This window comes from Mizuhopecten yessoensis, unplaced genomic scaffold, assembly GCF_002113885.1.
Source record: "Mizuhopecten yessoensis strain PY_sf001 unplaced genomic scaffold, ASM211388v2 scaffold8745, whole genome shotgun sequence".
NCBI lineage: Eukaryota > Metazoa > Mollusca > Bivalvia > Pectinida > Pectinidae > Mizuhopecten > Mizuhopecten yessoensis.
Genome location: NW_018407700.1, coordinates 2,087,298 through 2,102,960, shown reverse-complemented (window position 1 = coordinate 2,102,960; position 15,663 = coordinate 2,087,298). Strand labels below are relative to the sequence as shown.

The following is a 15,663-nucleotide window of genomic DNA, read 5'->3' as shown; positions in this document are numbered from 1 at the left end:
AAAATTATTTGTGTTATGAATCGATGAAATGGCATTTTTATAAAACACAAAGAAAGTATATCAAATAACAGTATTCTTACTTAATTTTCTGTTTGGCAGACTCCCTTTGCCAGTTTCTCTCAAATCTTGGTACAACGTTCTGTGACAGCTCTGAAGGACCCAGGTTAAAAACATCTTCCTCTGTGAGAGTCTTTCTGTACCCTGTCACCATTAGCCTAGAACAGAAATATTTTTGTCAGTAAATTATAATAAATATTTTCTTAAAGTCTCCAGTCTGCAGTAAGTGAGTTAAGACATAAAGAATGTCTGGAAAATTGTATAACTTTAAGTCTATAGGCAAGCTAGAAAATTACATTATACATGTATTTTCTTTTTAACATTTTCTTTATTTCTAAATAGAGATATAATTGACATTGTTCCTAACACTGGTCAGTGACCCATTGTAAAAATGCCACCTGCTCCACATGATGATGATGATGATGATGATGATGAAGACACTGTCACTTTAGTCCAGCTCAAAACATTTGGAGGGTTAAAGATAAAAAGATGACCATTCCTTCTTATATCTTGAGCATCCAGAACTAGACTACTGTCACTGAAGATGACAAAGACGTGGAGCAGGTCGAATGATTTACAATGTTCTTTGGTCAGTGTTCAATGTTATCCAATATGATCAAAATCATTGTTTTGTAATAATAATAAATTATTTAGACTATAACATCTTAGTTGTCATAGTAATCTCTTTAGGCATAGGTGTTAAAATGTACATATGACGGAAAGTAACTGATGATAACTCTTTGACAACTCATCTTAACTCTTACCCGTCTAGCCATGTAAAGGACATCCTCGACAGAAAAGATGCTTTAATTTCTGGAGAAATGAGCTGGAAAAAAGGAAGAGAATAACATAGATTATAAAACACTGTTTGGCAAAAGATGAAAAATACTAATGCCTGATTGGCACTCGGTTAGAAATGACAAATGAATATTTGGCACTAACCTTCCACAGTGTGGTGTTCGATACTTACCTTGTCAGTGTGGGGTAATTCCTCTGCCACGCAATGAACTAACACTTGTATTAGAACAAGTCCAGTGGAAACCATGAAGATGACAAATCCATTTAAATGATCTTTGTAGGCCTAAAATAACAAAAACAAAAGTCAGAGTTAACTTATAGATACTAGCTAGTCACTCTAACTGAAACACAGCTAGCCACACTAGTCACCTAAGTAGATATTATATTCTGTACAAGTAAAACAGGTTAAAGCACTGCAAGTTATACAATGTTTTCCACCTCCAGACAAACTTCATGTTAGAAATAAACAAAGGGCTATAACTATGAATGAATTGGTGCACAAGACCCATATTTCAATGCATGACAGTCTGTCAGCTCAGAAGCACTCACATACAAATCTGGTGATTATGAGTATATGACAAAGTATATGAAAATGTTTGTGACAAAGTGACACAGTGAACAAATGGCCATAACTCTATATATTTGGACACATTGCCATCCAAAGACGTACCCATATACAAAATATTGCAATTGTAGGTGACAGACTGTTTGTGCTATATGCCCAGGAAAAGTGACTTGCTGATGGACTGACTAAGAGATGGAGTATTAGTACAAGTGTTGGACTAGTAATTAAGATTTTTAATACATTTACATCTTTTACTTACCTTTTGAATGATCATGGAGTAAAGCGGAATAATTAGGGTAAAAGCGACCAGAACCCAGTATACAAACAGCACTCCTGAAGTGACCAGTGCCTTCCATCTCTCCAGGCACATCAGCAGGAACACGACACACTGAAACAGAAAATCACTCCCCATCTAAATACACTGTAACAGAAAATCTCTCCCCATCTTAATACACTGTAACAGAAAATCACTCCCCATCTTAATACACTGTAACAGAAAATCTCTCCCCATCTTAATACACTGAACCAGAAAATCACTCCCCATCTAAATACACTGTAACAGAAAATCACTCCCCATCTTAATACACTGTAACAGAAAATCACTCCTCATCTAAATACACTGTAACAGAACATCACTCCCCATCTTAAAACACTGTAACAGAAAATCACTTCCCATCTTAATACACTGTAACAGAAAATCACTCCCCATCTTAATACACTGTAACAGAAAATCACTCCCCATCTTAATACACTGTAACAGAAAATCACTCCCCATCTTAATACACTATAACAGAAAATCACTCCCCATCTAAATACACTGAAACAGAAAATCATTCCCAATCTTAATATACTGTAACAGAAAATCATTCCTTATCTATAAACACTGAAACAGAAAATCTCTCCCCATCTAATACACTGAAACAGAAAATCATTCCCCATCTTAATACACTGTTACATAAAATTACTCCTCATCTAAATACACTGTTACAGAAAATCACTCCCCATCTAAATACACTGTAACAGAAAATCACTCCCCAACTAAATACACTGTAACAGAAAATCACTCCCCATCATAATACACTGTAACAGAAAATCACTCACCATCTAAATACACTGTAACAGAAAATCACTCCCCATCTAAATACACTGTAATAGAAAACCACTCCCAATTTTACTACACTGTAACAGAAAATCACTCCCCATCTTAATTCACTGTATAAGAAAATCACTCACCATCTAAATACACTGTATAACTAAAATATGCCTCACCATCTAAATACACATAGGCAGAAGTGGGGTTTTTTTTTTTATATATATAAGCTTGAGTCGACAACCCAGAAAAAAACCAAATTCCCAATGCAGTAACACTTTCTGGCGGTGGTGTAACATCATCACTCTGTCGATATTGTACTATTCTGCTATTGTTCTGCATATCAAGTTTTCCCGGAGCTAACTTAACATTAAAAAGTGAGTAATGATTTACAGAAAATATGATATGCAAATGAAGAACCATAGAAGGTAAATACAAAACCACACATTTGTGCTCATCTGACGTCTTTGATTACACGAGTGAATACATTTCACATATATTTGGTAATGCCTGTGTATACCCCACTAACAAGGGTAGCAGCCTTCACTGGGTAGTTGGATTTCACCCCTCTACATGCACAATAAGGTACTCACAGGCTCACCAGATTGTTCATCTGTATGTTGTGTAATGACTTGAATTCCTAAGACAGGTCCCTATATATGGTATACAGTGTATATTTGTATTGTACTCACAAGTGTAATGAGATATACGGCAGGTCCCTATATATGGTATACAGGGTATATTTGTATTGTACTCACAAGTGAAATGAGATATACGACAGGTCCCTTTATATGGTATACAGTGTATTTTTGTATTGTACTCACAAGTGTAATGAAATATATGCCTAGTCCCTATATATGGTATACAGTATATATTTGTATTGTATTCACAAGTTAAATGAGATATATGACAGGTCCCTATCTATGGTATACAGTGTATATTTGTATTGGACTCACAAGTGTAATGAAATATATGACTAGTCCCTATATATGGTATACAGTATATATTTGTATTGTACTCACAAGTGTAATGAGATATAAGACAGGTCCCTATATATGGTATACAGTGTATAATTGTATTGTAATCACAAGTGTAATGAGATATACGACAGGTCCCTATATATGGTATACAGTGTATATTTGTATTGGACTCACAAGTGGAATGAGATATAAGACAGGTCCCTATATATGGTATACAGTGTATATTTGTATTGTATTCACAAGTGTAATGAGATATATGACAGGTCCCTATATATGGTATATAGTGTATATTTGTATTGGACTCACAAGTGTAATGAGATATATGTCAGGTCCCTATATATGGTAAACAGTGTATATTTGTATTGTACTCACAAGTGTAATGAGATATAAGACAGGTCCCTCTATATGGTATACAGTGTATATTTGTATTGTACTCACACGTGTAATGAGATATATGACAGGTCCCTATATATGGTATATAGTGTATATTTGTATTGTACTCACAAGTGTAATCAGATATACGACAGGTCCCTATATATGGTATACAGTGTATATTTGTATTGGACTCACAAGTGGAATGAGATATAAGACAGGTCCCTATATATGGTATACAGTGTATATTTGTATTGTACCCACAAGTGTAATGAGATATAAGACAGGTCCCTATATATGGTATACAGTGTATATTTGTATTGTATTCACAAGTGTAATGAGATATATGACAGGTCCCTATGTATGGTAAACAGTGTATATTTGTATTGTATTCACAAGTTAAATGAGATATATGACAGGTCCCTATATATGGTATATAGTGTATATTTGTATTGGACTCACAAGTGTAATGAGATATAACAGGTCCCTATATATAGTGTACAGTGTATATTTGTATTGGACTCACAAGTGTAATGAGATATAACAGGTCCCTATATATAGTGTACAGTGTATATTTGTATTGGACTCACAAGTGTAATGAGATATATGATAGGTCCCTATATATAGTGTACAGTGTATATTTGTATTGGACTCACAAGTGTAATGATATATATGACAGGTCCCTATATATGGTATACAGTGTATATTTGTATTGTACTCACAAATGTAATGAGATATATGACAGGTCCCTATATATGGTATTCAGTGTATATTTGTATTGTACTCACAAGTGAAATGAGATATAAGACAGGTCCCTATATATGGTATACAGTGTATATTTGTATTGGACTCACAAGTGTAATGAGATATATGATAGGTCCCACAAGTTTGGCTCTCCAGTACTGTTCTTCAGGTTTGAGGTCGTTGACAACCTCAACAATCCAATACGCCAGAAAAGCCATCAGGATAACCACTATGGCCTGGAATTATGAAAAATAAAACGATTTTGGTTAGATCACAGGTTATCTTGCTGCATTATAAATAGAGAACATGGACATATGATGGTACTTTTGCATTTCTGACCTCAGGTGTTGATGAGTATTTTTAGTGTCAAAAAATAGTGAGAAATTTTGTATCAGTTTGGACATATCCTGCCAAAAAAACCTTAAAAGGCCTAAGGATCTTAATCAATTACAACAATAGTTTAACCCTGTGACTTTGAGAGTAGTTCTAAGTCATTCAGTAGTAAACCCTTCCAATTAACTCTACAAAAATCATGATTCTATGTTTCAGGGTTCTAGAAGGAGTCTTTGAACTTTCAAGTGGGTCAAGGTCATATCTTTAAACAGACTAGTAGATAGTCTTGTATCCCAGCATGTCAAATGATAAATATCATGGATCTGAGTCTGATTGATCAGTAGACATTCAACAATGAAGTTTTTAAGCTACAGAAAATATGATGACTCTTTATACTTGAATGTGCCATACAAGTGATTTAAAGGAAAGAAAAGTTGATGGACTAAGAACTACATGGTCATTATGATGTTATTTCAACATTGGCCTTTTATGGCAGTGATCATTGAAGGAGGAGCAAAAAAAGGTTTAAATGCTCCCTAAATTTCGTACAGCCCATTACTGTTTGTTTTTACCTTACTCATATAATTTGTATAGAATGATCATTTAAGATTTTCAGGTCATTTGAATTTATAGCCATATAATTTGGCCAATCATTTTTCAAAGCCATAATAATCTTGGTTATACACAGACTATATATGATAGGAAAGTTAGACTAAATCTTTAACAGTTACTGTGTGTTTTGTTTTTAAATACTTTGACAGAGAAAACAGTTTACCAGCTTAATTCTATGTTTCCAGGAGCACTTTAGAGTTGTCCCTGCGACAGACAGGAGGTACCATAAGTAGAATGGTAGGGCGAGCCACACAAAGCCACATGGCACCCACACCAACACCGTATTTTGGAAACACTCAGTGAATTGTGGCCAGCTGCTATTCCAAGTCTCATTAATATCCTGAAAAATAAAAAGCAAATTGAGAAATTGTTTGTAAATGACTTAGAATTAATGAGATACTGTATATCGATCAGGTTATTTTTGAAAAAACAAATTATTTATTTATAATAATTATGAAATGAGTTATAACGATATATTGATCAATCTTGCTGGCCCAGATGTTACAGTGTATGGGGTCATAATGTAGGAGGAAACTGGAGTACCTAGAGAAAACCCACGTGGTCAGGCAGGTGACCAGAAACATTTTCACACATGAAAAAGTTTGATATACCGGGGGTAGCCATATGTTTATCTGACAATGTCTTCTCTTGGTAAAGTGAGAATAAGTTATGTACTAGCATAAGATACCTAATATATAATAAGATATTTTCTTCACCAATAATTAATCATGGACATTTCAGCAAAAGAAACAAGTTATGTATTGCATTATTCTGCCTTCTGGGGATTGTACGTCTTTTATCTGCTCCTTCAATATGTAATTTTTATGAACATGACATGAACACTTTGAAAAGGTGGGATTTTGATATAGTACCCAGAAAACTTGGGCATTACAATTTTTGACTTTGATTTACATTATACAACAAACTCTGTTTACTAGGTACTAATTAAGTTGAATAAAACATCTATCCAAAATAACAGAATCAAACATGTAAAAGCAGGTGCGCAACTTCAGAAAATGGTAATTACATCAGGGGAGTTTTACAAAATACAGATGAAAACTGTTTAAGTTGTGCAGATAAATAGACCAATAATGTGGGAGAGGGAAAACAATAGCTTTGTCGCATGGGTATAACAAAGTGTAAAAGTGAGTGTCTACGGACACTTATCCACAATCTGTGTACTAAATGTGTATCAATAAGAAACTCAGACTATCGAAGGGTCGTTACCATACCTCGTCTATAACATTGTATATGACTGGATTATACTATATATCACATAATAAAATATTGTCCTTGTGGTAGGGAAACACAGTTCGTTTTCCTCCCAGATAAATCATGGTTCATGAGGGCTTCGCAAGGGCAATAAATTATAGTGTATAACAGGTTGATATATTACATATTTGTTCATGTCACAGATAGTGGAGACAGCTGGGATATGTATTGGCTAGTCTGTGAGGGCAGTCTGAGCTCCCAGACACTAGTTGGAGGTTATCACTGCTATAATATAGTCACTGTGAAACAAAATTTATTTACATTTCTACTGAACTTGGACTCAATATACCTACTTAACATTTTAAAGGTTATTTTTCAATGAACATTTCAGTTGGCGTATGAATACATCAGCATATTATCAACCTGATTACTCTGTTATTCCGCGGAGCGCGGGAAGTAGTTCCATTCTTAGATTGTTTTATATATCTATTTTTTTTGTCAGAAGTATTCAATTGAATTCAAAAATAATTTTCATCTTAATTTGCTTATTCATCTTACCAGGACGACGTCTCACAGTGAGTTATGACGTCATAAGTTTTGATACCTTCCATGGTGTTAGACTTGCACAAGACCGATATTTTAGAAATTATCCGAACAAGTATCAATATCACTCTGAATGTAAATATAAGGATAGAATCCCATTTTGTTGAGGTTTATGTGGTATAAACCTCAATGGGTCTTGAGACAAATTCAAAATGAACTGCTTCTCAGTTCATAAAATTTGTCTCAAGACCCATTGAGGTTTATACCACATAAACCTCAACAAAACAGGATTCAATCTTTAAATGAACTGGTTAATTAAATTACTCAGCTTTGATTTCTAAATCATGATCCTAGGCAGTAAATATAAACAAACCGGCAGTGAATATAAAAACATCTGTGACTAGTGTTAACTCCAACAGACCACAATTGTCTTCTGGTAACAAAAATTAGGCACTCAATTTTCAGGTTCACATTTTTCACATATGGATTTTAAATTGGTAATGTAATATAGTTTTCATTATTTATAAGAGTTTTTCAGTATAACATATATAGGTTGGCAAGATGAACATGAAATCTAAATGGATAATTTATCGGCCATATACCTGCATAAAACCAAAAGGTGAGCTACTAAGGTTGTTTTTAGTAAACATAGTATAGCGTACGTATCATACTAGTCATCCAAATGTTACACATGTACATATAACATATATAATATGTTTTTTTCAATGTATCCTTACATGTGGTCTTGACATTACAAACACAATCAATAGCACTTGTGGTTGGTCTAACCATGGAGATTATTAAATTCAGGATTTGAAGGATTAACCTATTTTGGCCAAGATTTGTTTTCTCTCTGTAAATTGGAAAATTATATAATATAGTTCAAAACATCCTGAGAGGTCCATCAACAAGCATTCAGATGTGTCCCGTTATCTAACATCGGAGAACGATTCGGGTATATGAGAGGGACGTATATGATACGCGGAGGAACAGTGTTAACAGAGATCAAACCATTCTATATTACTGGATTTAAATCACAATTACAAGCATGATGTAAAAGCCAGCTCAATGATGTTACTTTTAAGAGTCAGAGTGTGTATCTGAAATGTAATCTTCTGTGATGTTCTTGGGAGGAAATTGCTGACAAATCACTTGTATTCCTACTTCATACCTGTTAATTATAACATATACATACCACATACTCTATATCTCAATGTCTAAAGGTTAAATTTTTACAACATGACTTTAGATTCTGAGTTAGATGTACCGGGTAGAATAAGGGCATATGGAAATGGATCAATTTATTAGATAAATATTACATCATATTTGTGGATATAACTCTCATGTACCCGGTAAGGTAAAAACACGGTATGGTATAGGTAATTGCTATCTGACTAAAATACTATGTCAAATTTTAAAGACTGGTCACATTATACTGACAACAGGTTAACCAGTTGTTGCCATTACCCAAATGCTGAACGTTAAGTAGGCAAAAATTCAACTACCATTTTTAAGGACTTTGGTATGTCCTAGCCTCGAGACAAAACCCATTGCCTTCCTCACCTGGGCGAACGCTCAACATTAAAGCCAAAAGTTGGGTATTGCCAATCAAGGCGCTAGGAAACAAAAGATAGTTAGAAGTAGAAAGAAATCAAAAGATCCAAAATACTGCAATGGGTGCAGCAGATTTATTTTGGTCACTTTTGTGTCCCCAAATCGAGGACATCAAAGCAAATCCCCAATTCTGCAGCGGGGTCCGCATTACTCTTACAATAAATGCAGTTGGTAACAGCAGGTGTATTCTTTTCTCGAACCCTACCTGCAGGGGCGGAGTTGGCAAGTATGCTGACTCAGTTAATTGTTACTTATAAGTACTGTATACCCCAAACTCAAGCAAAAACAGATTTCACAACATATTTTCTGGAAAGAAACAGGTTCCCAACCTCCACTCATTGCTATAACTTGAAATTATATGTGATGTTCAAACTCGAAAAGAAAAGAACCCCTCCTCACTTTAGTTGGTGATTTTCAATACAATTAAGCAATACACCATGCGTTTTGTGTTTGTTCAATGTTAATAAATAAGAAATGGAATTATTTTTGTAAAACTAGAAACTAAATAACAGTTTTCATGTTTATGTTTCAAACAAATTCAGCAAATGTCATATAATGTCATATCAGCACCACCATTACTACAAAAATAATGAAACTTTCAAATGAAGAAATTGTTTAAAAATCCTTATACCGTACGTATATGATACATAGACATTTTTACCTTATAAACATCATCAGTTTTTGATTCAGGTAACTAGCCTCAGGTAAAAACATATGCAAAATCAGATCAACTGATTTAAAATGACTTAAATCCCTTCAACACCACATTCTTCCATCAACATTTCCCATAAGCCCATCCATCATGATACCTGTTATAGCTGTGTAAACTGTCTCAAAACTTTGTCAGCTTAAAATTACACTGAATGTAGTTGATTCAGGTTTGAATGTTATGATTGATGACTTTTCTAAATATACTGAGAGAGTTTCAGAGTGTCAGGGACTATAACACATATTGATGCATCACATGACCATAAATTCTTTGATGTTACACTTCACATTAATACAAAATGTTGCAGAAATAATAAAACTTGTTTTAATTTTAGTCATTTTTTTTTAAAAAAATAGCAAATAAGTAAGTACATGTTTCTGCATTCAATACATCATGTGATGATGAGAAGCACAAAATTAAAAAAAAATTAATAAAAAAATATTAAGTTTACAATTCCAATAGACCAGCAACTTGAGATTTGGGTAATAAAAAGGTTTTCCAAGGAGTGGTTGATGGACGCTGGTTATCACACTTTTTTGACTAGGCAATTTTCAAACTCTATAAAGATGGGAGTGGTTATACTGGTGGTCACAGACAGAAATAACTTATAAGTCAGCACCTTGTGCCAACAATGGGTTTTTCCCTGGGTTTTTTACATGAACAAAAAGGCTCACTGATCAACCTTAATAAAGGGTAATATATAGGTCACTGATAGTGTAACTTGTACAAAGTATTTCACAACAGCCTACAGTATGCATTATATATTTTGCAAAACAGGCACATAGCAAAGTATGGTTAGCTTTGCTCTGAAGGTGAAGAGAAGATCTGATGTATAGAATCAGTTTATTGTAACTGTTCTTACCTTAACCATGATATGATGAGTACAGTAGGTGTTCCTCTACAGGTAGAGCAGTACATAGCCTATATTATCATTGGCTATTAAAGGAAATGTTGCACTAATTAAGTGCTTCAAAATATTAAATAACAGAAGTTACTCCATTAATGAGAATATTCCCTGTTATTAACAATGAATTAATTTCCACATTTCGTTTATTGTGCATTTCTTTTCTGAATCGGTTCCCGGTCTCTATAAAGGTCATATACTAGTAAGTTTGTATACGCGTTTTACGATCTTTTACCGGTTAGCCGACCAGATATTTGTATAAAACGGGTCATTATATGGAACGAAAGTAGCGACAAATGTCTTGCCTCATAATATTATACATGTTTTGTGTTATATTAATTCAGTAGGTACACTAACAGATATTTTGTGTTGCATGGGTATCACTGTAAAGTCACCGCTGGCTATCAGAAGTCCTTTTCGTCAGTACAGCACTAGTAGTCTGTACTGTCAGTAACATTTACTATAGACTAGATTTGTGTAAAAGAACAAACAGTACAGTACTTACCCAAAATGTACCATTGCAGTATTCCTCCATGACTGAACGTTCTAATGCTGCTGATGTATAGAAGTTAGCCTACTAGTCACTACTGATCAGATCATAGTAGGTCATGCATGTCAGTCCGCTGTACGTTCGCGATCGTCTACTTGCATCTAAGTGACACAACTGTGTACATTGTATCGGAACAGGTTTGTAGTGTAAACTAAAGGCAGATAACTCGTACAGTTCTTTTGTAAAACATACAGGGTGCACCTTACATTTTTTAAAGTGCATTTTCCCCGACATCATCTTCACATTAAATACGAGTTAATTATCGGGAATTTCCGACTACTGATTTATTAACGTCGAACTGAAAAACAAGTCACTGGTGTCATTCGGTGTCATACAAGCTGGTATTAAAATTGGCGGTAAAATATACTTTTTTGAAGAGCAGCAGCGAACATGAACGTTAACAGGGCTAAGGCTTTACAAGGACACACACAGTAAGATTTTTTTCTGCATTTCACGAAATTTCCAAGCGTTAGACATTCATATATACAACTTTTTTTTTTTATTTCTTTCACATGTAATGAAGGGTATAACCGTTGTCACTGCTGTGATATAATTGTTTAAGTCCTTTTCAAAAGATATATTCCATGAAAACACATACATGTTGCCACATTTTACAGTATTGAAGTTGTAAGAAATATTAATGTTCGAAAACAGAAATAAAAAGAAAAACAAGAAATTGTAGTACGTTAACATTGCAAAACCTACATCAAACCAATGTTGCCACATGGGAATTATACAAGCACAGCACCAGAATGAATGTCCAATTTTTGGGCCACAAGGCATATGAAAAACTAAACAGGGGTATACATCTTCGCCAGAAAAAAACTCTTTGCATAGATTCAACTTGTATGTATGGAAATTTTCCAATTTTTGGGCCACAAAGCATATGATAATTTTTACATGGGAATTAACTCTTCGCCAGAAAAATGATTCTTTGGATAGCTTCACCTTCTTTGTATTGCCTTAAAGCATATACACTGCTTTATCACAACTTAGTTTGTAGGTCGTCTCAAAGCGGTTCACAAATTAGTATCCGTATTTATATATAGGACCTTTACAACTAGCCAATATCTTTCTCAACTCCCTGGAGAGCATACAACCGGTGCTGCCATTTCGGTGCTCACATCTAGCATTCAACAATTCTAGCACTGCCCAACCACGTACTCATTTACAGCTGGGTAGACTGGAACAAGCGGAGTTAAGTATCTTGTTTAAAGAAATATCCGCAACCCTTCGGTCACGAGCCCGGCGTCCTACCACTAGACTACCCTGCCTCCCTTCGGTCACGAGCCCGGCGTCCTACCTCTAGACTACCGTGCCTCCCTTCGGTCACGAGCCCGGCGTCACATATGAGAATCTTAACAGGGGTATTAACTCTTCGCCAGAAAAAAAATATTTTTGGATAGCTTTATCTTCTAATTCAAACAAAATTACAAAAAAAAACTCTTTGTGGAACTCATGCAGGTATACCCTTTACGTTAATACATTGCATACAGAAAGGAAATTCCTTGAAAATATTATTTTATATCAAATATAAGCGTTAAATAGCTGACGTGTAATTAAAACTGAATGCTTATAGCATGAACTAACTGTCGTTTTCAGTTAATACAAAGTGTTATCTATAAAGCCTCCTAATCGAGATGGCCTAGTAAAGCAACCCTCAAATATTTGGATTTTCGACATGACTGCGTTTATCTAATGCGACCCTGGTTTTTATCAAGAGTACACGATCTCAACTGTAACAACTCAAACCCTGAATGTTGAAAAAAGTATTCCTACCTCCGAGAACTAACATTAATATTTTAGTCGATTGATGACATTTTTCATGGTAAAAATTACTAAAGAGAGCTATGGCGGCCCAAAGCTATGATCCGCTAGCGTGCGGGTCCAACCGTGCACTGTTATGACGCGTCCTCAGAAAACCCCCCAGACAAATTTAAGGCACACATCTTGATTTTGTTTATCCTACATCTTGGAATAGTAAAAGTACATATAGTTTTCGAATAGCATGTCTTACACGTGTATACCGCTACTTACTTTGTGCTGCAGTCTTCCTGCATTAAAAAAAATAGACTGTCCTCGTCAATGAATTTCCCCGCATGTTCGGTAATATCTTTGCGATAATAACATTTTATTTTATTTTTGCTTTGAGCTTTTTTTCTCCTGACGCAACAATCCCATATATTTTGTATTTCGGAATCATTTATTTGTCTTTAAATGATAAAAAAATTACTAGTGCCGATTGGAGGGTAAAACAATTCATAAATATTATTTGAAATGATGACTTAATTACAAAGCGTAGCTGTACTGTACACGTGTATATTGATTTGTTGAAATGATTCCATATCAATAAAATGTTCCATTGATTTGAAAAATATTTGTCACTTAATTATGGAAAATGGTCACATGCCTATTTTTTTTTTAAAGTGTATCTGAATGTGGGTTCGTACCTACACTTTTCACTTCTTCTGGTCACAAGCTAACTGCGTTATACATTAGGCTACATCGGACATAGACGAATATGGAAATATAAACTGTTTTAACCCAAGAAACATCTGTCGCAGTTTTGAAAAAAAATGATCAACCCTGCTTTTAATTTTTTTGGGCACTTTCCCAAAGGAGGACCACTTTTCCGCCCTACGATTTATTTTTGACTATTACATCACAGAATCAAAAAGTTTATTCAAAAGTTGGTCCTCTGATGAGAAAGTATTGAAAGGTGTTTTTTTAAGTCTGGGAATCCACGTTACTTTCATAGATATAGTGAATATGGCTATATTTGCAGTATTATATTAACGAAACCGAATATCTAAACAATTCATAAATTCATATCCAATTGGTTATATATCTATTCCTTGCATTTTAGCTACTAAAAATTATTTACTCATCAATATTTTTTTCCCGTTTCAAAAATGCCGACTTAGGGAAATACGGGCAGTTCTTTGATGACATTTATCTTGACCCACATTTGAAGAAAGTTGATGACATTTGTCTTGAAGAACAGTTGTGTCAAGTTGGTGCCATTTGTTTGTAAACTACTGCACTGCAAGTTAAATACTTCTTGGTGAATAACTTGAATATAATTCCAATCGATATTTTGATATTTCAAAGGGGCGTTTGATTTTCGCTATATCGAAGAACACACATAGTTGAAAAAGTGTTCTATTGTATGATGGGTGTTATCTCCCTTGAACTGTTACCTGGTGGCTTACGTACACAAACATCAACTTAGGTTCATGTAATATCCCGTGAAATACAATTCGTATAGTAGATGGTTATATTTCACACACACACACACACACACACACATTCACACCTTTAAATAGGTTGTAACTATGAGATAAGTGCGTCGTAATTATACGACATATACTATATAGATATATATCTTAATTACAACATAACAATAACCGGAATCCATAGTATATAATTTGATGTTTGAAAAAGAGATCCCGGAGGGATCCTAGCGCCTACCATCATAAGATCTTCATTAGATCTTTGTAAATTTGATCTGACATCCAGGCGCGTAACAACCTATGTAGCAAAAAAGCCCGGGCTTACACATCATTTTTGACAAAATAAAAATAAAATAAACGCAACATAGACTATATGATATAAAATATTAAAAAGCAATGACAGATGCTATGTATCTGCTATAAAGACCGCCAACTAAAATGCTTCGTTGTAATCAAAGTCTCTAACAAATGTAGCACTGAGGGTAGCATATTCGTTCGGCATGGTAACAAGTATATCGGTTCTTATGTACATAATGTTAAACTATTCCTAGTGCTAGCTTGTGATACAATTCTCATATCTCTGCGCAACCGGAGTCACAGTCGCGAGGAGAAACGTCACACTCTTACAACAAGTATCCCAAAATCCACATGAATTTAGAATTTTCTTTTTCGTGGAATAATGTTACCGAACTCCACAATAGAACTGGCGTAGATGAGTACCAATCCCTTCGTACCCAAAAAGTAGCGAAATATTTGTAAAATAATAGGGGAAAACGATATTTTCTTGCTTTAAAATGGCCATTAAAACTGACGCCAGAACAAGGGAGAACGCGTCTCATGTGTTCTAGAAAACAAAATTCTCCCAGACCCCCACCAATGGGAGGCGGGAAACCCCCTCCCATACCCTCCCCCTCCTCGCGCTACGCGCTTCGGGGTGCTTCATCGTTGGGCTTACACATTGAAAACCCGTTTGTTGTGCCTCTGACATCTCTTCTTTTCTCTTACCTGTTTGATTGATAGTCTCGCCAATAGTTAACGCATATTGCGGTAACTTTTGTTGAAAAATTCATACAAATCCAAAATGGTCGCTTGGCGGCCATCTACTTTTTCAGATTAGTCGCAAATGAAAATTTGTAAAACGTTAGAAAAATTGGAATTAAATGAGAAATTTTGAAAAGATGCCTCCAGTACTTCCTGAGAAATATGGTAAACAAACTTAAAATCATGACTCAATTGGAAATGAGCTTTCTATGACTGTGGTAGGCTATCCCAGAGTATGACAAAATAAATTATAGAAACTAACTTGGTAAATAACCTGCTTATGTGAAATGGTTTAGTTGTGCAGGT

At 34.7% G+C, this 15,663-nt stretch overlaps 1 protein-coding gene across 1 annotated transcript in view; it reads right to left on the bottom strand.

The window, feature by feature from the left end:
* LOC110456452 (multidrug resistance-associated protein 1-like) overlaps positions 1 to 11,211 on the bottom strand; it is a 31,695-nt gene extending 20,484 nt beyond the window's left edge. The window contains exons 1-7 of the mRNA XM_021507227.1: positions 11,039 to 11,211; positions 5,715 to 5,891; positions 4,717 to 4,842; positions 1,680 to 1,808; positions 1,028 to 1,138; positions 822 to 883; positions 81 to 215 (exon numbers count right to left, since the gene is read on the bottom strand). Coding sequence (XP_021362902.1) covers positions 81 to 215; positions 822 to 883; positions 1,028 to 1,138; positions 1,680 to 1,808; positions 4,717 to 4,842; positions 5,715 to 5,891; positions 11,039 to 11,068 — 770 coding nt within the window. The 5' untranslated portion in view covers positions 11,069 to 11,211. The remainder of the gene's footprint in view (positions 1 to 80; positions 216 to 821; positions 884 to 1,027; positions 1,139 to 1,679; positions 1,809 to 4,716; positions 4,843 to 5,714; positions 5,892 to 11,038) is intronic.
* Between the last annotated feature and the right edge of the window lie 4,452 nt (positions 11,212 to 15,663).